The 26876-nt window shown below is 41.6% G+C and overlaps 1 protein-coding gene across 3 annotated transcripts in view; it reads left to right on the forward strand.

Annotated features, from left to right (window-relative positions):
* The window catches only part of STOM (stomatin), a 94847-nt gene that overhangs the window by 24905 nt on the left and 43066 nt on the right, over positions 1-26876 (forward strand). The window contains exon 1 of one of the 3 annotated variants that reach the window (XM_089685253.1): positions 3557-3902. The exons of 1 other annotated variant lie outside the window; for it this stretch is intronic. In XM_089685253.1, the coding sequence (XP_089541379.1) occupies positions 3893-3902 (10 nt within the window). In that variant the 5' untranslated portion in view covers positions 3557-3892. Of the gene's footprint in view, positions 1-3556; positions 3903-5034; positions 5188-26876 lie in introns of those variants that run through there. One more of the 3 variants, XM_089685252.1, reaches the window with a different exon arrangement.

Genomic DNA, 26876 nt, shown 5'->3' on the forward strand with positions numbered 1-26876 from the left:
GAGCACGTCTCCGCTTATCTAGAGTCGAGTGGCGGCGTGGTTTATATGCATGCAACGCTTTTGCATTGCGCTTGGTGAAGTAAGGCTTGGATGCAGCTGGAAACCCATTTCACGAAACTCTCTATGCACTTGTGCTAATCTGAAGGCCACACGAAGTTTGGAGGTCTTTAGCTGTTGACGACTTCTGCGCAGTTTGCGCTTCAGCATGCGCTGAGCCCGCTCTGTCATTTTACATGGCCTACCACTTCATGGCTGAGTTGCTGTTGTTCCCAGGTGCTTCCACTTTGTTATAATACCACTAATATTTAGTAGAAAATGTCATGGATGGACTTATTGCACAGCTGGCAACCTATCACGGTACTATGCTTGAATTCACTGAGCTACTGAGAGCGACCCATTCTTTCACAAATGTTTGTAGAAGCAGTCTGCATGCCTAGATGCTTGATTTTTTTTTTTACACCGGTGGCCACGGAGGTAATTGGAACACCTGAATCCAATGATTTGGAGGAGTGTCCCAATACTTTTAGCAATATAGTGTAGACTGTCTGTGAGGAAATGGAGTTTCCTCTGTGATGATATGGGGGATGGAGGCTCCTCTGAAGTGACAGAGCTTTTATAAGGTGGTGTTGTCCTCCTCACAATGTCCTCCCTCACAGGGTCTCTCGGGGTCTTATAAAGAGGTAGGTAGATGTCAGGGGGTCTTGTATAGAGGTAGGTAGGTATCAGGGGTCTTATATAGAGGTAGGTAGGTGGCAGGGGGTCTTATATAGAGGTTGATATGTGTCAGGGGTCTTATATAGAGGTAGGTGTCAGGGGGTCTTATATAGAGGTTGATAAGTGTCAGGGGGCCTTATATAGAGGCAGGTAGGTGTTAGGGAATATTTTATATAGAGGGGTTGGTAGGTTTTTGGAGGTCTTATATAGAGCTTGGTAGGTGTTGGGAGGGGTCTTATACAGAGTGTTAAAATAAAAGTGGGTGTGTAGCAATTGTGCATACAGAGATGGACGCAGTCATCCATCTTGTTAAGGATCTTCCATCTTCGATCAGTTTCTACTCCCAAATCAGCTTTCCTCATCCCCCCTTCCCTCTCTGTTGAGTGACATGTGGTCACCCCTCCCCAAATGAGGCGATTGGTTCTCTGCTTCAGCGAGACATCCTGCTGAGTTCCTAGAAAAAGCTAAGCTGAGTTGAGCTAAGTTGAAGAATCTCCCTTTTAACATCAGAACTAACTTTGGGAGATGAGACCCTTTTGGCTCTGAAACCTGATCTGCTTAACCCAAGACTAACGGCAAGTACTTTTATCCCTCTAAACTTCTTTCTGTTATCTCTTTGCTGTGCTGTTGTTTTCTGTATATTTATATATATATGTTGGCTACATCTTTTCTGTAAATATTTTTATTGCACCCTTTTGACCTTTTTAGTATTAAACCTTACTTTCTGAAAGTGTTGAACTGTTTGCTAAAGCTCTTTAATGCAAACTAAGCACCCCTGCCTCTGAAGAGTGCTACTGTGTGTGTGTGTTTTAAACTTCGGTATATCGCTGCCTGCGGTGACAGTGGTATACCGACGCTAATGCAAACATAATAGTGTTATTGCTGATATTGCAGAGTGTCCTCTTTCTCTGGACAAAAAGGAGGTGGTGGCAGTGTGAAGGGTTAATTGCGTAATTAACCTGACCCAGTAACAATCGCTCCCAGGCTGCCGGCACACAGATTGTGGTCCATTAGCTGGAAAATCTTTGTGTAGGGTGCAGCTGGGCGTGGCAATGTTACGCACGTGACAGCGCGGTTTTAGATTGGCTAGTCCTTCGGTCACGAGTTTGTTGAGAACGGCTGGGGTCTGGCTGTGAGGGACCGCCGAGCGGCACCACTAGCACTCCACTGGTCAGGCGTGCCCAGAGCTCGGAGTCTAAGCCCCAGGGTACTTGTTCACCAGAGCCCCTGATGGTGGGGATGGACTTGGAGTACCCCGGGACCAGGTCGCCACTACTGAGCACACCTGTCAGTGGTAGGGGTGTTCGCCAGGGGCTCCAACCAGGGAGAGCCAGATGTGAGGAGGTCGGGTGACCCCGATGGGATGGATGGATGGCTGAGCAAGTGCGAAGTCAGACGGGCCGAGTTGGTAACGTAGAGGACGGTAAGGTACAAGGGAGCGGGCAGAGAATCGTCGGGTCACACGCCAGGTCAGCAACAGTAGGTCAGAACTGATGAGGGGCATTCAGAAAGAGAGGTCAGGCAAAGCAAGGGTCTGGGCAGGAGAAATCAGTAGGCCAAGAGCAATCCGGGTCAATAACTTACTTAGGCACAGGTTCAGATTCGCAGGATACAGGTAAGACCAGAAGGCACTGAATGACAGCTCAGGGACATTTAAATATCCCGCCCTGCGCTGCCATTGGTGCCCAGCGGGCGGCCGCAGCTTCTACTGCGCATGCGCGAACTCAAACGCCGCGGCCGGCCCGGACCTAGTGTCTGTGTCCCTGCACAGGGCGGTGCACTGCGCCTGCGCCGGGACCATCGCGGCGGGGATCGAGGGGATCCCTGACACTGGCGTCACAGGGTGCACCAAAGGACTCAGTGGGATGGCCAGTGGGAGGGCCCTGGGGAATATTGGTGGTCATGCCCAGGTGGCCCAAACTTAAAGCTGTGTAAGGGGCCCCAAAATTTCTCATGGGTGCCCTGCTTGGGTCCTACATACATTAAAGGTGAAATTCTTTGTGTTATTTCTACTAATGTCAAAGAAAGCAGACTACCGGGTAGCTTAAAATTTATTTCTGACACATAGTTGGATTGACTGGCTCTCGGATGCTTTATTAATTTCCACATTTATACAATAATGGATGTCTTATAAGGTATTCTTAAGAAGATATACCGCTCACACAGAAGTATAGACTGACACAGAAGCAGAAATAATCTGTTTCTGATGAAATAGCGGTTTAAGGGTTACTGCGTGTTTACTGCTGCCTCTGTTTAGGATATAAGAATTTTGGCAACATGACTATTAGACTACTATATGTAGGGAACTGTTATTTTATACACTAGTTGTGGTTTGTTTATGTTCATATACAGCCACTACCATAGAGGTCCCATTACAGACAAGTCCCTAGGTGTGCTTCCTGCACCTACAAGGAGGTCAAGAAACCCCAGGATGTTATATAGTTTGTTTTCCAGGAAGTATCAGGCAGAGGGTACCAGCCTGCCATGTGCTATGTATCTGGGGAGAACTGTATGGGGATTCTGTGAGTAATGACCCAGATTAACAAGGCTGCTATCTATGTAGTTGTTACTGAAGCAGATTAGGTCTGCCTCTGTTATATTTCAACTTCTATATTGGAACCCTAATACCTCTGTAAGAGAGAGATTTGTGGTTCATTATCATTATTCTATTTACACACTGCAGAATAGAGAGAGAGAGAGAGAGAGAGAGAGAGAGAGAGAGAGAGAGAGAGAGAGAGAGAGAGAGAGAGAGAGAGAGAGAGAGAGAGAGATATCAGTGTTTTCACCAGCATAAGACTGTCAGGTGAACTTTCTGTTAATTGCAGTGTATCTTTGCAGCCTCTATGCTTAAAGAGCCTTATTGGTCTGGATCTCTCTTTAGATAGAATTAGCATAGGGAGCGTTGGATAAGATTAGGCTAGAGGTAGGTTAGGCATCCGACGGCCACTTAGACAGATAGAGGCCTGGTTGCAGTGACAGCTCAGTTTAGGGATAGGGACTAAGAGTAAGGATAGATAGGGCATTTTATCCTTTTAGGTGATGCATCGCTGATCTTCAGACAAGCCGTGCAATCATCCGCATGTTACTTGGACGCCATCACAGCATCTAAAGTGGAAGCGTGCATCTTATTGACTCTCACCTCTCCAGGGGCCCCTGCAACCGGACTGCGCTATAACCCATGGTTGGAGGTATTCTGTATACTACATGCACATATACCCGGGTATAATTGCAACCTCCCAATTTATGCTAAATTGTAATTCCTGAATGTTATTCTTATGCATTCTGTTTTATGTGGCTGCTTTATATAAACTTTGCATTAATCTCATACAGGTGTGGTGACATGTTTTCATGTTAGAAATATAAGCTGGGTGCATTAATACTGCTATGTATAGTTACTTTAAGTTGTCTACTTGTTACATTCCTAGAAAGGGGTGAGTCTCCTCAATTGCAGGATCCCTATTCTAGGTGGAGGCACTGCCTTTTGTATTATCACAACCCCCTCTTCCATATAGCGAAGGCTCAGGATTGCCTACTCATATACAGGTTAGCGCCATAGCTTGTTTGGTGTGGGCTATTTCACATAACCCCCCCCCAAAACATGGCTACATATACATGGAACAACTCACACAGTGACCTCAGTGAGGACATGGAACACAATCCACATTGAACTGTCCTCCACTTATTTTATCACCTACTGAACATGTACATACGGCTTTCCAGTTATGTGATATTCAGACAATAATCCTTTTGGCACTTTAGACATCATGCCACTGAATTTTGTCAATATATATATTTTTTTAACCCAGCTAACAAAAATATTGTATTGGATTTTTTTAATTTATATTAATTTAAATTCATGATATTAATTAAAAACTCAATTTACAACACATGCATTTACCGTATAGTTTTTAAAACTGTCCATTTCGGTTTTCGGCCAACTACATCCTGAATTTTCGGTTTCAGCACCAGAATTTTCATTTCGGTGCACCACCAATAGTAACCAATCAGCTTCTAATGTCAGCTTGTTCAATTAGGCTTTGACAATAAAACAGCTCTACCAGATTCTGTGTGCATTAGTCTTAGTAAATCTACCCCATTGCATTATGGAAATTAGCCCCACTGTGTGAGTAAAATGATGGATTTATTAAAGGAATAGAACATGCTCACTTTGTTTCATTTTCCTTGCACATGATTGGGTGTTCAAAACCAACACAGCTTCACCTCATTCAGAAAGAAAAGAGAAAATTCACATGGTGAAGAAAACAAGCTCTGCTCCTTTAAAATCTCCCCCTCGAACAGAAGGAGGGGATGTGTGGCAGGCTTGGTGGAAGGGGGAGGGCCTTCCCAGGGTGTGTGTAGTCAGTCTGTTTATTATGAGCAGTCTGGAAGAATCAGCTGAATTAGTTGCCTGCGCACCTTCCACTATGGCTGATCAGGAGATTAAACCGCGCAGAGTCACCGACAACATTATGAGTAAGTACAGTACTGGTTTCTATTCTGATCCCCTATCCCATCTGTCTCTATAGGCACTGTACAAGGGCAGACAACCAAAGAGCTGCCACTACAGCGTCCGTCTCCAACACACAGGGCTCAAAACGATCATTTTACACATAGACATAGTGATATCTGTAGAATTGAGTGCTTTTGAGTCAATTGATTATCTCAGGACAATTGTATAAATCATTTTCATTAATGACTGTCACCAGAATGTCAATCTGTAGAGACTTTTCTAAAAGTGGACACATGCGTGTCAATATGATCATTCAATCGATTATTTGACATGACTGATAAGGCTAACCATACACTATGCAATCTTCTATAGATCTTCAATCTGCCATGTATTGCAAGGACCTGCATGTTTAGATAGAGGTTATACGGATTGTATTGGTTTGTTCCCATACTGCAAAGTTCTGGTAAAATCTACAATACTTTGAAAAAGTATTAATACCCCTTGAAATGTTCCACATTTTGTCATGTTAAAACCAGAAACGTAAATGTATGTAACCACTTGCCCTCCAGAGGATTTACCCCCACCCCCCCTTCCTGACCAAGCCATTTTTTTGCGTTACAGCGCTGCGTTGCTTTAACTGACAATTGCGTGGTCGTGCAACGCTGCACCCAAATAAAATTTACTTCTTTTCCCATGAATTGAGCTTTCTTTCAGTGGTATTTGATCACTTGTGCGTAGGTCTTTTTTTTTTTTTTTTTTAAGTTTTTTGCGCTATAAAAACAAAAAAGACAATTTTGAGAAATTATTGCCTTTTTGCTATTATACAAACATGTCCAGTAAAAAAAATTGAAAAAAAATCTAATTTCGTCATAAATTTACACCAAAATGTTTTCTGCTACATGTCTTTGCTAAAGAAGAAAAAAATCCCAATGCATGTAAATTAACTGGTTTATGTGAAAGTTATAGTATTTACATTTATTTGTAAAAAAAATTTTTTGAAAACCATTCATTTTCCTTCCACAATTATGTGCCACTTTGTGTTGGTTTGTCACATAAAATACATTTGTTTTTGGTTGTAACATGACAAAATGTGGAAAATTTCAAGGGGTATGAATACTTTTTCAAGGCACTGTAGGTGTGTTCACACTGGCGAATGCACCCTGGCATTGATTACCTATACATTGGCTGCAAGTAGGCAGCCACATTGAAAGCAATTACACCCCAATCACATGTAATCGCTCATTCAGCATGCAGATTGCCTGCGTTCAGGGTGGTCACTCGCATGTAATCGCTGCCTAAGAGATTACATGAAGGTGGGCGCATTGCTTTCAGTGGGTCATCATGGCTAGGGTGCAAGTGTGAGTGCATCCTTAAGGAGATTGTACAGAGACTATGCAGCCAGATTGTATAGTGTATGGCCAGCTTAAAAATGTTAAACCGGTCTGGGGGATAAAACATTTCAGGAGAGACTTGCAGAACTTAATATGTACAGGCTGGAGGAAAGAAGGGAAATGGGAGCTATGACTGAAACCTGTAAATTCATCAAGGGGGTGAATAGGGTTCAGGATGAAGCAAGATCAAGAACACGAGGACATGACCTCAAACTAGCAGGAGAAAAATTCAAAGCTAGTCTTTGAAAGTACTATTTTACCAAGAGAGTAGTGGATGCTTGGAATAGATCTTCAGCAGAGGTAGTGAGTCGGTCAACAGTATGGGGACTCAGATATGCTTGGGACAAACATAGATCTATAAATTGAAGAAAAAAAAAAAAAAAAAAAAGCAGATTTGATGGACCACTTTTAATTTCCGCAGTCACTCTTCTATGCTTCTACAGTGATTGCATTTGATCTTGACAATGGCAAGTTGATTGGCTGTGGCAGAATGTTATTTGTTTTGGATCAATTGAATGAATATCTGCATATTTGTCAACCAATTGTAATTAAGATCAGTTAACTATTTCCATACCGGGCACTTTTACCCCCTTCCTGCCCAGGCCATTTTTCAGGTTTCAGCGCTCTCACACTTTGAATGACAACTGCACGGTCATAAAACATTGTACCCAAAGTAAAATGTTATCATTTTCTTCACACAACTAGAGCTTTCTTTTGGTGGTATTTAATCACCGCTGGGGTTTTTATTTTTTGCTAAATTAACAAAAAAAGACCGAAAATTTTGAAAAAAAAAAAACCACATTTTTCTTTTGTTTCTGTTATAAAAGTTTGCAAATAATTGTTCTTCATAAATTTAGGCCAAAATGTATTCTGCTACATTTGGTGAAAATAACCCAAATTAGGATGTATTTTTTAGTTTGTAGGAAAATTATAGAGTTCACAAACTATGGTATAGATCTGAATATTGATCAATCCTGAAGTACTGACGGCCAATCTAATTTCTTGAGGTCCAAGAATGTCAGAACAGTACAGATATCCCCCAAATTACCCCTCTTTGCAAAGCAGACGTACTTCATAAGAGACATGGTGAGTTTTTTGAAGTTTGTGGGGGTTTTTTTGTCATAATTTTAGTACTGCGTGGACCTGGAAGAAGGGGACATACCCCGAAAGCTTGTCCTCAAAATTGTATGTTAATGCAAATAAAAAAAAAAAAGTATCACGGACAGTACTCAATTGTTTGTCGGAAAATGAAAAAAAAATTTTTTTTGTGCTTAGCTGTCATTTGGCCACAGCTAATCACATGACATGTGCATGTCATCGCTGTGACCATTCACAGCTAGACACTAGTATACAATGGATGGCATGAATGAAGCCATCCATTGTATACAACTGTCGTGACCTGTTCTGATTGGTCACAGCAGATCACATGGTACTGGCAACGGGGGCCGGTACTCAGATCTGTCATCGGTCGTGTCCTGGGCACACGGCCGGTGACAGATCGTGCGGCTCTGCAAGCATGAAAACTGCGCATGCCCAGGAGGACGCCATATGGCGTCCACCCGGAAATCTACAGCATTTTGCCGGCTGCCAAACGGCTATTGGATGGGCAGCTATTGGTAAAATGATTATTATTAATTGGTTGTTTCTGACTATTTCACATGTCTGTGTTTTCCCATCATGAGGTAAATTGAAAGTTTGTACACAATAGGCATATTATATCTTGTGTGCAGACTGTTTCAATAACATCTCGTGCCTTTCACACGATATATATATATATATATATATATATATATATATATATATATATATATATATATATATTTATCATGGTTTATGGAATGATTGTGTGTTCTATCTTATGACTGCTGGATACTTTATTAAACACACACTGGAGATGTGCGACAACCGATTTTAAGAAAAAAAAAAAAGTAATTATTTTTATAATGTATCCATAGTGGAGGCACTAACACAGGAGGTATGTTACTGGCCAAAAGTGAAAACAGAGGGGAAAAAAAGAAAACTAATGCAGCCGCCACATCAAAGGATCAATCATCTGCAATATATAACATTTTTGGGTTTTAAAGCAGAACTATAGGCAAAACATTTTTTTTTTTCCATTCTGAATAGCGTATGGGAGGGTTCTACCCTTGTAAAACTTATTTTTTCGCCATCTGTGTACCATTTGCAGATTTTTTTTTTTTTTCCTCTTCACTTCCAATCCCATAGCCTAACAGGAAGTAGGAAATCACTGCAGTTTAAGAGAATTCATTGGGGACACCCAGGTCAGCAGAACTAGTGTCACCATTGGAAGATTTCCCCTCTATTACTTTTCTGGGGACAACCCCGGGGAATGACATTTATTTATATTTTTTTAACTTTTCATCCAATGTATTTGTGTTTCCAGCAAATCTTCTGTTTTTATCTTTTTTGGCTTTCACTTCCTCTTCTGTCCCTACATCGTACCCCAATTACCCAGTGTCTCTCATTTTTGTACCCTGATCCTCCTTCTGATTGTACCCAGTCCTTCTCTGTCCCTTCTTCCAGACCCCAATCCTCCCTCTATTGTACAGCAATCCATCTTTTAGAACCCATTCCTGCCTATTTCCCCCGATCATACCCCAAATACCCCCATGTCTATTATTTGTACTATAGTCTTTCATGAGCCTCTTTTTGTACCCCAGTTCTCCCTCTGTACCTGAACTGTACCCTACAAAACCTCGTTTGTACTACAGTCCTCTCTGTGACTTATTTCCCCATTCCCTCTTGGTTCCTCTATTGTGCTCCAGTCCCTCTATTGTACCCCAATCCATCTTTTTCCCTTTATTGCACTCCAGTCCCTTTTCTGTCCCTCTATTGTGCCCCAGTCCCTCTCTACTCCTTTCTGTCCTTCTGTACTCTGTCCTTCTATTGCACCCCAGTCCCTCTCTTTCACTCTTTTGTAATCAAACCACTGTGCTACTCTTTTGTACCTGAGTCCCTTCTCTTTCCCTGTATTGCACCCCTATCCTCTCTGACCCTCTATTGTACCCCAGTCCCTCTCTGTCCTATCATCCTGGAGTCCTTTCCTATCCTTATATTGCACCCCAATCCCTTTCTGTTACTTTATTGCACCCCCTCTTTTGCACCTCATTCCTCCACTTTTTTTTTTTTTGTACCTCAGTCCCCCTCTGTTCCCCTATTCTACCCCAATCCATCTTTTTCCCTGTATTGCACCTCAGTCCCTATCTGTCCTTCTATTGTACGGGAATATCCTTTCCCTGTATTGTATTTCAGTCCTCTCTGTCCCTCTATTGTACCCCAATCCCCCTCAACACTTGATCCTATTTAGGGCCAGTGTATAGATGTAAGGCCCTCTTGCTCTTCTCTCCAGTAAATGATTGTGCTGCTGACTCCCTCATGCTGGTATAAAGGTTAAACAGTAATGTTGCCCATGTCAGCTGCTGTAATGTTTCTCTTCATTTCTGGCCCAAACATGGTGGGAATCTGTAGCTCTGGGTATTGGAGGAAATAATCTTTAGTTTCCAGAGGGTGACAGTTGTCAGTAGATACATGAAACTGTCTCTTGCATAAGAAGCACTGTGGTTCCACCTGTTCTTCCTGTCAGAAATGGGAAGGATATGCTGGTGTAGTGCAATGTCTTTTCTGGAATGTTTGTCACTAAAAGACATCTTAATTTCAAAAAAACTGTCCTGGATCAGATTTCTATGTAAATATAAATTGAATGAAGTGTGGCTTGTTTAACCTCCCTGGCGGTATTCCCGAGTGTAGCTCGGGGTAAAGTTTCAGTACCACAAGCGGTAACCCCGAGCTACACTCGGGCTTATCATGCGGCGCTGCTCCAGGATCTGTTCTTCTCTTACCTTGTCCTGCGCTCCCACGATATCCCTCCTGCAGTGTCCCCTGTAATGTCCTCCGGCCGATGCCGGCATCTGTCTTCTGGGTTCCGTCCCCTGCAATGTCAGGACGTACGGGGACAGAACAGCGGGAAATTTGAAAATTACAAAAAGTGACATTCACTAAAATCACATAGTAAAACATTACTGTATCAAACCATTTCACATACATACACATACTAGTGCTTTGTCCTGTGCCCTGCCTACATTTTTACTGTTCTTTCTGCCTGGAAACTGAGAAACGTCCATGGCGTCCAAAGAGCGTCCCTTTTAGGTCAAAATCTGTTTTAGACCAGCTAGAGAACAGCGATCGTAAATTAGAACTACTTGCAGAATTGAGTGATGATTCGTGGGGAAATTCATCAGCAGACACTGAAAACGATTTTGCGACTTTGCTCAGTGATGTGCGAACTTGGCGCTATATTTCAAATTTCAGTGCTTTTGGTTTCATTATATTATAATTTAATCATAAAAATAATAATAAAATTCAATAATTTATGATTTCGTGTTTCAAATTTTTAACATACCTGGGATGTTTACTAGACTCTTGTTTGGACAGATTTCAGTGAGTTATTCCTAAAAATTACAGGCCTACAATAAAAAAAAATACATATTTCCATTCAAAAAAATGTCCCGCTTTGAGCGCAGAAATATGGACATAATCAGACCGCTAAGGAGGTTAATATAAAAGTGCCTCTTTTGCTGTGACATATGGTACAATCGTCCCCCCCCCTTTAGTTTATACTCTGTGATCTGATGTGTAATCATCTTGTTTGGTTCAGCATACAACAAATCCTAATTCAGAAGCCAAAACATTGAATGTAAGTCCCCATATACAAGGGACGTTTCTGAACGATGTAAACTGACTAATAGAAATGTAGGTTAAACGTCCGTTTAGCCGTGTTTGCATAACGTGTTTATGCGCGTTTGCGTTTAAACATAAGAACAAGAGAACCTCCCAAATGCACTGAAGTGGTAGATTATTAACTATTTCAGACTGTTTCAGAGAAATACACACAGTAGAAGCAGAGACAGCAATATGTGAGATAATTAGGTGTGAGTTGCTCATTAACATTTTTTTTGTTTCCAAGGGTGGGAAAGGTGTCTGGTGGAGTGTGTCATTAAGGTCATCTGGCAGGGGGTCTTCATGAGGAATTTGAGATGTGAATGGGCATTAACAAATCTTTGTTTCCCAAGGGTGGGAGAGGTCTGGGGTGTGAATTGGTCATTACAATGTGTGACAAGCTGTGTTAAGTGTTTTGTCCATTGGAGCATCTTGAAAACTTTGCATGCATTTTTCATGATGAAAAAAGGCTCTGGACAGCATTGGGAACTGGAAGAGTTAAAAAAAAAAAAAATAACATACATTTATAAACGCGATTTGCCGCATTTGAAACGCTGATAAAATTGCTGAACGTAAGTTTGTTGCGTTCAAAAAAACAACTGTAAACTCAACTGCTTGCAAACGAAGATGTGTACATGGACACATAGGAAAACATTAGGGTGAGTTCAGGGGCTGCTGAAAAAATTCTGAACAGCTCCTAAATGTGAGTTTATCAGCTGCAGTGTACATGAGCCCTAAGTGTGTGACAAAGGGTTCCTGGAGATCTATCTATTTGATACAGTATTATCGAATATGTCAGCACTATATAAATGTATGGACAACATTGTACCATTCAGATGCTTACGCCCAAACGTCCTACTAGTCACATTATTATTATTATTATTCTACATTTGTATAGCTCTGCCTTATTGCTTTAGGCTTCATGTACACGAGCAGCTCCTGAACATGAGTTTAGGTGCTTTTTTGCCAAAGCTCCTAAACTCCACTCCATAAAAGCCTATGTACACATAGGCTTTTAGCAGAGTTTGAGCTGCCTCATTTAGGTGAGGTTAAGTCTCCCCCTCCTTAACGCGGAAGAATCGCATTCAGGATAGGAACGTTTTGACCGCCAATTGAAGGAAAATGCGTTTTTTAAAAATTTTTTCCCCCACGGCCGGCAGTCAGCGTAGGCTTGTGTACATGACGCCTAACCGAGAATACAAAACTATTCATATTAATCTCTGCACCAGTGGAGCTTACACTCTAATGTCCCAACATTTTATATGCAGTAGCTTTGACATATTCCATAGTGTTGTACGGAGCGGAGCATGGATCTATGATCTAATAATTATGAGTGTTCAGGCAGCTGAGTCTGGAAGTGTTTATTGGAAAGTTTGCTCTCCGATTGGCCTTGTTGTTGCATTGCCAGTGTGACATCATTGGCCGCGATCTGGCTACTCCCTTGTGGGTTTATGTTTGTTTCACTCAACAAAGACTAACTCAGCCAGGAATTGTAATGAAAGCTCTGAGTGAGTCTGGAGAATTCTAGGTACAGCAGCGGTGCCGGTACAATCTGCATTATAATTTTCTCAAAAGTTTATCTGTGAGAATGACAGGACCTTGAGGCAGTGTATTTGCCTGCTGCCTCCATCTTGCTTGCCTCATAGGTGGAGAGTACATGACTGGCTGGACTTTTATTAAAATGTATATAATATTCTACATCATTGTCTGCTATATATGGTGCCTGAGCGCTAGTCATGTGTACACTGGCCATAGAAGAGGTCCACATTGTGTTAGGAATATGGCTGTGCCTCAGAGGTTTGGTGTGAAAGTGTTTTGTTGCACACCTTACTTTAATTTGTTTTCTAATATTAGTTTTACAACTTTTTCATTTGTTTTGATAGAAAATGTCAATTTTCTTTATCTGTCTTTCAGTGTCTGCGTTGTGAAGTTCCCCTTTACACCTTTCTATTCCTGAGCGTTGTGTTTACACATGTATGTTAAGACACATCATGCACCTTTTCTTCCCAACACAGGGCACTGCATAATATGTTTCTGTGCACTGCGGTACGCTGCAATGCTGGTGCTCAGTGGTCTCCAAAATGGGGGGGGGGCGGCCTTTTGCTTGCTTGCTTATCTGGCCCTTTGGAGCACTTTTTCTCCCACTGATACAAGGCACTATTCCTCTCACTGACACCAACAGTGTGGCATAATTCCTGATATTGACATCAACAACGGACACTATTCCTCCCACTGACACCAACGTTGAGGCCCTGTTCTTCCTGTTGAATCTAACCATGGGGCACTATTACTCCTACTGACACCAACAATGCGGCACTATTCTTCCTATTAACACCAACAATAGGGCACTACTTCTCCCACTGACATGAAGAATGGGGAGCTATTCCTTCCTAATATCAAAGATGCATTTTTTTTTTCTCCCACTGACACCAAGACAATTTCTACTCCCAAGGGCCACAGTCTGGCCCCCCAAAGTCTGAAAGCCAGTAAACTGGCCCTTTTTTCTTTAAAAAGTTTGGAAACCCCTGCCTTAGTGTTTTGTGTTATCCTTCACTTTCGGTGGAACCCAATGCACTAACGTATGCAATGTGCACTACTATGTGATATGGTATGAAGGGGCCCTAGTGTAAACCTATATAGAGGAACATACAGATCAGAAATAAACCTCTTCAGGAAGGTTCCTCCAACTTCAGCCATTAAAATGTATCAAAGAGCAGAAAAGTACTATATTGCAGCTGATCAGTCCTCAGATGGAGTGGTTGTATTAGCTCCCTCCTCCTCCTCCTCCCTTAGGCTCGTTTACACTTAGTTGGAGGAGGTAAAAACATGTGATTGAGCCATGTTTTTGCCACCTCCCCAGCCACTCCCCTTTAAAATGGAACTAGACCCCTGGAAATACTCGCCTCCACCTTTTCAGTGATGCAGCAGGTACATCCCTTGTTGGCTGCTGTCATCTTGGACTATTTCTGAATTCCAGGTTTTCAGCCTTGATTCACTGGCGGGGACAGTGACATCATCCCACGCATACGCACATAAGTCTTTAATTCTCACACAGCTGGAGTGTGCTGGGAATGCATGCTGAGTTGGGAATGCACAGCGTAATGTGCATTCAATAGAGTGTGAGCAGGTAGGTGTGTGTTATTGCAGAAGGGACATAGCCTGATTCGTTCACTATAAAGAGCTGACTGCTCGCAGGCTTTTACAATTTAGGTTTAGTTCCACTTCAAGCTGCGAATGCTGCGGGCAGCGGTGTACAGATGTTTCTTTGCTTCACAGCTGCAAGAATTCACCGTGGCACTACAATCTGCCAACTGTGACCCATTCAAGTGAATGGGGTTGTGCTGCAACTGCCCCACAACTGCATGCAATGCAATTGATTGTGACATGGTGGTGCAGCATTTACAGGGTTAAAACAGGCGGTGAAGAGGTGAAATATTGTCACCCCCCCACTGCCTTTTGAAAAACAATGTGTAAATGTAGCCTCCTTGTGATTGGGTGGATATGCTAGTTTATCCCATGTATCTATGGAGGGAGCCATGGTTGTCCCACAGGAATGACTATAAACATGTCTGCCTTTGTTCATTTCCATTATGTGGGGAATGGGGAGATCAGTAGTCTACAGAAGGAAGATATTTTCTTTTTCTAGTTCAAATTACAGGAAGTGACGAGAAACAGCCTAAAGTCTTTATGATGTGATAACATTGTTTTCATAAACGAACTGCCAGATGCCATATGAATTTTAGCTGCTGGGGATGGCTCCTTCTCCTTTTGTATATCACTTCTGAAGTTTTTGTTTTTTTGTTTTTTTTTCCCTGATCCAGGGGGAAAAAAAATCTTCAGATCCCACAATTCAGTGAACGCTCCTGACTGCTGCTGTATTGTCTGTCATTATGATGCAGTGAAGGAGTAAGAGAGCAGACACCTGCTTAGTGAGGGTGTCAGGTTCTGCATCTGCTCTGCACATTCCACTGTTTGTTTGTTTGTTTTTGTGAAAGAGAGAGGCCAGATGCAGAAACTGAACAGGGTTGGATAATTCAGGAATATGTGTACCTGAATGAGAAAGAGGAGCATGGTTTCTAAAATTGATGTCATTCTCCTATGCTGTAAGTCTGGCAAAAATATGAAGTTATGGTTTATTCTAAAACCAGAGAACGCAGAGTCTTCTATTAATAATAAATACGTCTTCTCCTGTAATTATCCTGCAATCTCCAGAGGAGAGCTGAGTGCAGCCAATTGACACCTTGACAGTCCCCGTGGTGTTATCGCCCTCCTTGTCCTCTGCAGACTGTATAAAGGTGTGTGTCAAAGAAAAGTTTTTGAACTGTTAGTGTGTAGATTGATTACTGTGATTGGCCTTTTACCTAATCATGTGATCAGCTGTGTCCAGACACCGTGATCACTGACCGCGCCGAGTGCGCACCGCTGGGGGCGCGTTCTGGGAAGACATCATATGTTTGCCATTAGTAACAGATGAATATGTGACCACTTTCAGGTGCTCCAGGCGACTCCACATGGATTTACACTGACCACAATGGATGGACTTTCTATTACTAGATAGGTCTCGCTTCACTTTCTTGGTTGGACCCATTGGTCAGAATATTAATTCATTCTGGGCATTAGAATTAATGCCTTGGTAAACTGAAGCTCCTTCAGGTAGCAGGGTAAGGGTCATGATAAAAGGGAACTCCCTTTTTAAAGCAGAAAAATGGCAACTGATCGCACTTGGGACGCAGACTCACTGTAGCCAAAACTAGATCAGTAATGTAAGCTCTGCTCTCCAACTGCAGGGAAGGTCCCTCCGATGCATTTCACCCCCTAGTGGGCTCAAACGTTGAGGCATTAAGTTGATTATGCCAAGTAGTCACAGTGAGTCAGTGTCCTGACTGCAATTGGTTGCCATTTTTCTGTAGCATGACCAGCTGTTATGTAATGATCTGCTGCAGATCATATAAGTCATATTGACTGATATCAGTGATAGGAACATTAGAGCGTGTGTCACCCCCCCCCCCCCCCCATCATTTAAAAGCAGTCATAATGGCCACTGCTATCAATGGGTTCCCCCCCCCCCGTGCTAAGGCAAAAGGCAATATTTTATCTGCTATATTTGTAAGGCTTCTGGAGCGTGAGGCCTCTTGTTTTGTGACCTTTTAAATCATTAAGCATTGTGTACTGCCAAAACGTTTCCTCCCATGCCTGAAACAAGTAGCCAGCCACAAGAAAGCAAGGTATGTGAGGCGTTGGTGTCGCTCACTCTTGTTCTCTAGTTTCTCACTTTCCAGCAGCTAGGACAGTCACCCTGAGTGCAGTTCCAGAGAGAATAGTGGGAGTTTAATATACCCAAGGATTACAGATGGTTACATACCGCAAACAAATCAGTAAAATCAGTTTATAAATGGTGAATGCTTGTGAGCTATTATGAAATGAGGTGTTCAATATGTGACTTTAGATGTCCTTATTTCTCACGTGAGGTTCGCTGGCACTTGCACTGACTCATATGCTAGTGTATATATAATATTTTCAAAATAGATAGTGCCGCGCTCCCATGTACCAATATGTATATCTTATACTTTCAAAGTGCTAATGGATAGCTTTCAAGATACTGCATGTATCAAACAATTATTACTAGTGACTCAAAACATCATTGTGAATATTAATCTTCATGCAAGTGACATTAATAACTGATAATCCTAAGGTGATAGTGCCTATTAAAGTACAGTGATATACAAATCAGAAATACTCCTCTATTCTACTGTGATCCTTATATTTATATTGTGCAAACACATATATATTATGTGCACGTGCTTATGATATATTCAATAAAAAAAAAAAAAAAAAAAAAAAAAAAAAAGTCTTTCAAAATAAATGTGCAGGTGGATTCTTGGTTCCCTCTCGCCGAGTGCTTAATGGTCTCCCTATGTGCTCACCTCTATATTTGCCTGAATAAATCCAGGCAAATACACTTTTTATCCTTCCAGGATAGATGGGATGGAATGATGCTCTTGAATTATCTCAGAAGGTGGATGTGGATTTATATTTGTTCTCCTGTAGCTGCTCATGAGTGGGTATACTGACCATCTCTCTGAGGATCTCCCAATTCCCCTCCTGGGGCTGTTTCCTTTTCCAGTCCTCCTTATATCAGCTCAAAGGGTGTTGTTCAATTGAGAAAGGAAGACAAACAGACCATAGTGTCTTATCCTTGTGCAAAAAGGGGGTTTATTGCTGCCAGTTGCACAGTAGTATACAATTGTAGTCCAGCATAAATGTGCTCTGCCTCTGTTCCTGCAGTGCTGTCTACCTGTGTCTGTATTCAGATCACCGAGCCTCTCCAGTGCAATGTCGTGACGTCAGAGCCCCTCCCCTACGCGTATCGTCACAGGGTCACGTGACTTCATCAGGGGGAATGATTAGATCATCATCTAATCCCCCTTCATTCATTCCCCCTGATGAAGTCACGTGACCCTGTGACGATACGCGTAGGGGAGGGGCTCTGACGTCACGACATTGCACTGGAGAGGCTCGGTGATCTGAATACAGACACAGGTAGACAGCACTGCAGGAACAGAGGCAGAGCACATTTATGCTGGACTACAATTGTATACTACTGTGCAACTGGCAGCAATAAACCCCCTTTTTGCACAAGGATAAGACACTATGGTCTGTTTGTCTTCCTTTCTCAATTGAACAACACCCTTTGAGCTGATATAAGGAGGACTGGAAAAGGAAACAGCCCCAGGAGGGGAATTGGGAGATCCTCAGAGAGATGGTCAGTATACCCACTCATGAGCAGCTACAGGAGAACAAATATAAATCCACATCCACCTTCTGAGATAATTCAAGAGCATCATTCCATCCCATCTATCCTGGAAGGATAAAAAGTGTATTTGCCTGGATTTATTCAGGCAAATATAGAGGTGAGCACATAGGGAGACCATTAAGCACTCGGCGAGAGGGAACCAAGAATCCACCTGCACATTTATTTTGAAAGACTTTTTTTTTTTTTTTTTTTTTTTTTTTTTTATTGAATATATCATAAGCACGTGCACATAATATATATGTGTTTGCACAATATAAATATAAGGATCACAGTAGAATAGAGGAGTATTTCTGATTTGTATATCACTGTACTTTAATAGGCACTATCACCTTAGGATTATCAGTTATTAATGTCACTTGCATGAAGATTAATATTCACAATGATGTTTTGAGTCACTAGTAATAATTGTTTGATACATGCAGTATCTTGAAAGCTATCCATTAGCACTTTGAAAGTATAAGATATACATATTGGTACATGGGAGCGCGGCACTATCTATTTTGAAAGTAAAATCAGTTTAATCTCATCAGTTGATTAACTGAGTCCATCAAATCCAACCTATTCTAACGATGTATATCCAGAAGAAGAAGCCCAATGAGGTAGCTGCCAATCCAGCAGGGGGAACGTTCTTTTATCACTGATGGCAAACACATTTCTACCAGTTCCCCTGCTGAGGAAGAGTCCTTGAACGGCTATGGAGGGATTTTGTCTCATTCGGAATATGCAGTAAATGGTATTGGAGGCAGTGAGGCCCAGGTGGCTCTCGCTATACCAGATTGGTTGTTATCCTGTACATTACACAGTGCCCCTTGTTCTGAGTTTTGCCATACCCACTACTTGCCCTCGCTGGAGTTAATGTTTTTCACACAATATCTATATATGGCAGATATGGAAACGTTATTAACTGTCATAAATCACATTCCCGTGTGTCGTTGCCCTCCGCCCGAGTCCCAGGGTTTGTGTAACATGAAACTATTTTGCAATAAGAGTTACAATGGAGGATTATATCATTTCTAAATGGGGAAATCCTGTACGGGAATGCCCTTGCATGCAATACAAACCACTCTATGCTGCAATTAAAATAACACATCAGCTGTAATTTATCATCTACAAAGTGGTAATAGACTTAAAGTATATAATACAAAGGAGACTGTTCAACAGGTTTTTTTTTTTTTTTTTTTTTTTTTTATAATCCCTCTGTGGGATGGTTTTGTAACTACCAAGCACCAGTACCATGTCTCTGGGAAGGATGGCGGAGGTGGTGGTAATGATGGTTCAGCAGCTTTGTGCTGCAGAGCTCCAGGTCTTGGACTAATTTTCCTCTTCGGTGAAGGAGAAGAAAAGGTGGTCACAGTGTGTGAGACTAATGAACACCAAAAGGTCTTTCTGTATCTTTCGAGGCTTTGTAATGACTCTTTATCTGAGAGAGAGCCAATGCATTTCAGAGGTCTTGTGACCATCCATTAGGGCTACAATAAATACATGTATAAAGATTAAAAAAATTATATTAGCAATATATACATTTATTTTTTTATTTTACTGTTTAAATATTCATGTATATATTTGTAAGTCTCCTGAAGGGATACAAGACCCCAAAGCATGTTGGCAGTTTCTCAATTAACTCAGTTGAAGATTCAGGACAGTACTTTTTTAAAATTCCACTTTCTGATCCATCTGTACTACTACCCTTTCTTGCTTTGCACCCGTGTTGCTTGGTTTCATCCTCCCATACAGCAGTCCTGGTCTGTGGCAAGACATCTGTACAGTCTTTGAATAGTACAGGGTTGGCTATATCCTGCATGGTCTCTATTACTGCAAACGTAATATATTCTTATTCTTCCCATCAGAGTATGCAGTGTCCCCAGTGCTGTGCCTGATGCCATTGTAAAATTGAATGTAGCTGTTGATTGACAGCCCTTTGTATTCCCACTGGCAGCCTTTTGTCTGCAGAACATCTAACAAACTGCAGCTATATAAAGCAACACAATTTAATAAACTTTGTAGATCTGTTTTAGGAAGACCTCTGTAAGAAGGCGAAAATTGGTGACCGCACATGATGGGTCTTCTACTTCTTTGATTACCAGCAGAATACACTAAAATTACAAGCAGACACATCACAAATGGCATAGCTGCAACATATTAGTATTGATTGGGTAAGAAATTGGGCCAAATATATTAAGAAAATTAATGCATTTGGAGATGGCCAGTGACATGTCTTGTGAAGAGTAGGTCTCAGGTAGTAGATGGACTTATCTTTTGGGGGAGATCTTTGGCTGTGTGTAGGCAGGTGCAGTCTTTCCTCCACTGTAGGTGGCACCCAAACCACAGCAGCATTGCAGAGGGAGAGGAAGTCAGTAGGGACTTATCTCTTTTTGTGGTTTCCTGAGTCACTGGGAGGCAATTCGGTTGGACGACTCTGTCTCTTGTGATTCTTGTCATCTAGGACCAGGCAGAGTCTATTTAAGATCTCAATCACGAAAGGTCGACAACAAGGTGAAAAAAAAAAAAAAGCTGATGTCTTTTTATTATAAACGCAGAGTAAAAATGTTACAAAAGACACACTAATGCGTTTCAGTCAAACAACAAGACCTTAGTCATAGTGTTACATGTAGTTCAACAAAACAATTAAATAGTGGTGAGTCCCTCCATGATCCAAATAATTAGAAAATTGGCAACATCTGACCAGATCGGAACGGTACTGTGCTTGTGTTCATCAACAGGCAACACTTTATTAAAATAGAACACAGTTAAAGGAACATGGAGCTTGGCCGTCAGTCCAAATAGATGTCACATGTATATCTTGCTGCCCTCCCTGGCATATACAGCAGCTTGCAGCATTCACGGCTTCCAGTGTATCTGTAGTTAATCTCCATATATTGAGGGGAATTCCCGTCTTTGGCATTTGTCACCAGAACAGGTGTCCAGATTGGAAGAGTTCCTCCTGCTCCCTGTTCTTGTGACAACTGTATTGTGGATTTGCCATACTTTTCTCTCTGTGATGACTTTGGTCACCAGGACAAATCCAGAGGTAAGTCTTCCCAGCATGGACAGACATTTTAAGTGGATCAAAGGCCAAAGTTTTTTGAGAGTGTGGAAATATGAGAACCTCTGTCAAGTTTTTATTACCTGAAAGAGGCTTTGTTTCCACACTCTGTCAAAATACTTTGGCCTTTGATTTAGTTGAAAATATTTTTATTATCTGTCCACTAAAATGTAAAATTATGTAAATGTAGTATTTATTTCTATAATTAGAAAAATTCCACCCTGAAATTAGCTTTTGGAAATTAGAGATACACTATATTGCCAAAAGTATTGGGCGCCTGCCTTTACACGCGCATGAATTTTAATGGCATCCCAGCCTTAGTCTGTGGGGTTCAATATTGAGTTGGCCCACCCTTTTGCGGCTATAACCGTTTCACCTCTTCTGGAAAGGCTGTCCACAATGTTCAGGAGTGTCTATGGGAATGTTTGACCATTCTTCCAGAAGTGCATTTATGGAGGTCAGGCACTGATGTCGGACGAGAGAGCCTGGCTTGTAGTCTCGGCTCTAATTTATCCCAAAGGTGTTCTATCAGGTTGAGGTCAGAACTCCTGTGCAGGCCAGTCAAATTCCTCCACCCCACACTTGCTCATCCATGTCTTTATGGATCTTGCTTTGTGCACTGGTGTGCAGTCATGTTGGAACAGGAAGGGGCCATCCGCAAACTGTTTTCACGAAGTTGGGAGCATGAAATTGTCCAAAATGTCTTTCTTTAGCTATTAACTCTGCAACAGTTGGTGACTTTTGTGTGCTTCAGCATGCGCTGACCCCGCTCTGTCATTTTATTTGGTTTACCACTTAATGGTATTATAACAAAGTGGAAACATCTACTCAGCCACAAACAGTCGACTATGAAATATTGAATAGCCAGGAAATTGCACAGGTGGCAACCTATCACGATACTATGCTTGAATTCACTGACCTCCTGAGAGTGACCCATTCTTCCACAAATGTTAGTAGAAACAGGCTGCATGCCTAGGTGCTTGATTTTATACACCTGTGGCCATGGAGGTGATTGGAACACCTGAATCCAATGATTTGGAGGGGTGTCCCAATACTTTTGGCAATACAGGTGAAACTCAAAAATTAGAATATCATGCAAAAGTTCCTTTTATTTCAGTAATGCAACTTAAAAGGTGAAACTAATATGAGGTAAACTCATTACATGCAAAGAAAGATAGTTCAAGCTGTGATTTGTGGTGATTATGGCTTACAGCTCATGAAAACCCCAAATCCACAATCTCAGAAAATTAGAATATTGTGAAAAGGTGCAATATTCTCGGCTCAAAGTGTCCCACTATAATCAGCTAATTAAGCCATAACACCTGCAAAGGGTTCCTGAGCCTTTAAATGGTCTCTCAGTCTGGTTCAGTAGGAATCACAATCATGGGAAAGACTTAAATCCCCTTTGTTCCCCATTCTTAAACTCAGTTTCAGCAAGTCATTTTCACCATGTCTAGATGCCTAAATGCACTGAGTTGCTGCCATATAATTGGCGGATTAGCAATTTGTGTTACCAAGCAGATTGAACAGGTGTACCTAATAAAGTGGCTGGTGAGTGTATCTGTCTATTGGAAAATGCAGACTTTTGACCCAGGTTCTTGTTGCCCCTGTGGGCAGTAGGGGGTAGCATCATTTATAGCACTGGTGTAGAAAATTTTTAAATTTTTTAGTATCAAAGTTGTAGCTGATTATGAATTCCTTTTGTGTTTGGTGCACTGAGTCACCATGGAAGAATGTATTGTTGGTGACATTGTATGATGACGAAAGCTTTCCCTGCTCATGTGATAAGGAATTGCAAAACTGCGTTGTGGAAAATTTATGCTCACAATTGACTGCAAAAATGTCCCAACATGTGACTTGCTACACAAGACAACAAGGATTACACTGCAAGACACTTTCCTTTCTTGTCTCATTGCAGAGTCCCTGAAATTCTGCACACACCTCCGGATTTCATGTTTGTTGATGGTTAGACGAATTTTATGACGTCGCCTGAACGGGAAATAGAACGTTCCCATTGGAGAGTCTGTTTTATTTTTTTTCTGCCATCCTTCTTGACTGTATACGTGTGTTTCTGGACAAATGCTTCACAGATGCTGTGTATTGATCAGTGTAAAAAAAATCTGAGTTGCCGGTCAGTATTTTTGTGTGTATACCTGCAAATACGCTCAAATGACCAGCTTCCTGCTTGTGTGTACATACACACTAGTGATGTACAGTCATCCTTCTGCCAGGAATGTCTGCTCATACATCAGTACAGTGCACATAAGTACAGAGCCGCCTTGGTCACTTTTGCATAAGTCGGTTGCAGGCTGATCAAAATGGTATCAAGCTCACAGCTGCTGCAGCTTTAACACCTTGAGTTCCAGGATGTTCATAAATGTACTTTGATAAACAAATGTTTGCAGTACTTCTATCTAAAAAAATAATCTATTCAAGAATACATTCTTAATTCTGAAATGTACATTTTATAGCTCTTTGCCTCCTCCATACCTCCAAATTTCTCGTGTGTGGGGTGTCCCCCCCCCCCCCACTATGTTCCACTGTATAGGCATTCTCTGGTCAAGGTATAGGCATAGCAATATAGGTTTTCATTTTACCTGTTTTCTAGAAGTGAAGAAATCCTCCTCCCCTTTTTATTGTCCTCACAGGAGCTGCTGATATCTTCACACTGGTAGCTTGATCAAAGTGAGTGCCCTATATCACTTTCTTTACATGCAGGGTGTCCCTGTAGATTAAGTGATAATTGCTCTAATTGGCAGTGAGGGGAAGGGGTGTTATCGTAGGTGACAATTCTAATTTCCCTTCTCTGTAGTATGTTTAGTGACACAGCCCTGTGTGGTTGCTGAGGGGAACTATGCTGCACTCGCTGCATCACGATCACCCTCCTAGAACATGCCCTGTGTACTAGCCGGAATAATTCAATGAAGAAGTGAGCTATGAAAATGTTTTATGTAATATGGGGGGGGGGGGCGATTATCAGAAACCTGTTTTTATTATCAGAATTATACAAATAAATTATAAAAATATAATTTTTTTTTTAAGTTTAACTCGTTAATGCCACCTCCCTGCAGCACTTTGAGTGGGCTTTAATGCCCAGGAGGTGGCACAGCTTCTGTATCCACTGTGATTGGCTTTCACTATGATCACATGATTGGGAACCTGTCGCTAATTAAAAAGCCTTGACCAAGAGTGGTCGGTGACTGCGCACTCCCAGCACACTGGCTAAGCAGTGCCGTACTCTCAGCACATAACCTAATGCTTCCACAAGTACATACATTATATTGCCAAAAGTATTAGGGCTCGTTCACACTTGACTGTTTTACCAACTCTTGCCAAACGCCCCTATCTGCTGGTGTTGGTCCACTGTGCTTCATTAAGTCCAGGGTCAACACAGCCGTCTACCAGGAGATTTTGGAGCACTTCATGCTTCCTTCCGCAGACTAGCTTTATGGGGATGCTGACTTCATTTTCCAGCAGGACTTGGCACCTGCCCACACTGCCAAAAACCTGGTTCAATGACCGTGGGATTACTGTGCTTGACTGGCCAGAAAACTCTCCTGACCTGAACCCCATAGAGAATCTATGGGGCATTGCCAAGAGAAAGATGAGACATGAGACGGAACAATGTAGAAGAGCTGAAGGCCGCTATTGAAGCATCCTGGTCTTCCATAACACCTCAGCAGTGCCACAGGCTGATAGCTTCCATGCCACGCCGCATTGAGGCAGTAATTGCTGCAAAAGGGGCCCAAACCAAGTACTGAGTACATATGCATGCTTATACTTTTCAGAGGTCTGATATTGTTCTATGTACAATCCTTGTTTTATTGATTGCATGTAATATTCTAATTTTCTGGGATTGTGGATTTGGGGTTTTCATGAGCTGTAAACCATAATCATCACAATTATGACAAATCACGGCTTGAACTATCTTGCTTTGCATGTAATGAGTCTATCTCATATATTAGTTTCACCTTTTTTAAGTTGCATTACTGAAATAAATTAACTTCTGCACGATATTCTAATTTTTCGAAATTCACCTGTATAGTTCTTGTTTTCAGAAGTCCATGGTAGTGGCCAACTAGAAATTGCATGACACTATTATTAAGCTGTTACAGGTTATTTCACATCCATGCACGTTGTTAGTTTTTCTGAACTTTTGACTTTCATTGCAAAAACGCAGTTAAAACTAATAATCTTCCACTTTGTTTTTCAGCTTCAAAAAAAAAAAAAATTTGAAAGGGCCCTAACATGCACCAAAAATGCAGCAATCAGGACTTTTAGTAACACAGCTGACTGGTGTGAAGCGTTTTAAAGGAATGCATCATGTGTTTTTACAACAGAGCAGTGTGAAAGCAGACAAACACAACTGGCTGGTGTAAAGAGTTCCATAGGATTTAAAGGCATGCATTTTTTTTTCCATTTGTATTGGATCACATTACTAAAAAGATTGTTTGGTCCACAGATGACAAATGAAAAATTGACAAATGTAAAAAGGCATACAAGGACAGTACACACCTTACTGTTTTACACTGTACGTCTGGTTTTTCTTGTCCAATCAAATTGTGACAGGTACTGGACAGGTGGCCTTCCTGCTGACCAACCTTCTCCAGAAATATACACTAACCAGCCACTTTATTAGGTACACCTTGCTAGTGCCAAGTAAATATCCCCCACACCATTACACCACCAGCCTGAACCTGTGATACAAGGCAGGCTGGATCCATGCTTTCATGTTTACGCCAAATTCTGACCCTACCATCTGCTGCTGTAACCAGTCTGCCCATTCTCCCCTGATCTCTCCCATCAACAATGCATTTTCATCCACACAGCTGACGCTCACTGGATATTTTTTCTTTATTGGACCATTCACTGTAAACCCTAGAGATGGTTGAGCATGAAAATCCCAGTAGATCAGCAGTTTTTGAAATACTCAGACCAGCCTGTCTAGCACCATCAACCATGCCATGTTCAAAGTCACTTAAATCCCCTTTCTTCCCCATTCTTAAACTCAGTTTCAGCAAATCATTTTCACCATGTCTAGATGCCTAAATGCACTGAGTTGCTGCCATATAATTGGCTGATTAGCAATTTGTGTTACCAAGCAATTTTGAACAGGTGTACCTAAATAAAGTGGCTGGGGAGTGTATCTGTCTATTGGAAAATGCAGACTTTTGACCCCGGTTCTTGTTGCCCCTGTGGGCAGTAGGGGGTAGCATAATTTATGGCACTGGTGTAGAAAATGTTTAACCTCCCCCTTTTTTTTTTTTTTTTTTTGTTATCAAAGTTGTAGGTGATTGTGAATTCCTTTTGCACTGAGTCACCATGGAAGAATGTATTGTTGGTGACATTGTATGACGAAAGCTTTCCCTGCTCATGTGATAAGGAATTGCAAAACTGCGTTGTGGAAAAATATGCTCACAATTGACTGCAAAAATATCCCAACATGTGACTTGCTACACACAATACAACAAGGATTACACTGCAAGACACTTTCCTTTCTTATCTCATTGCAGAGTCCCTGAAATTCTGCACACACCATTGGATTTCATGTTTGTTGATGGTTAGGCAAATTTTATGACATCGCCTGAACGGGAAATAGAGTCTCCAATGGGAACGTTGTTTTATTTTTTTTCTGCCATCCTTCTTGACTGTATACGTGTGTTTTTCTGGACAAATGCTTCACAGATGCTGTGTATTGATCAGTGTAAAAAAAATCTGAGTTGCTGG

Source organism: Staurois parvus, unplaced genomic scaffold (assembly GCF_062004578.1).
Source record: "Staurois parvus isolate SC_StPar_1 unplaced genomic scaffold, SC_StPar_1.0 ptg000365l, whole genome shotgun sequence".
NCBI lineage: Eukaryota > Metazoa > Chordata > Amphibia > Anura > Ranidae > Staurois > Staurois parvus.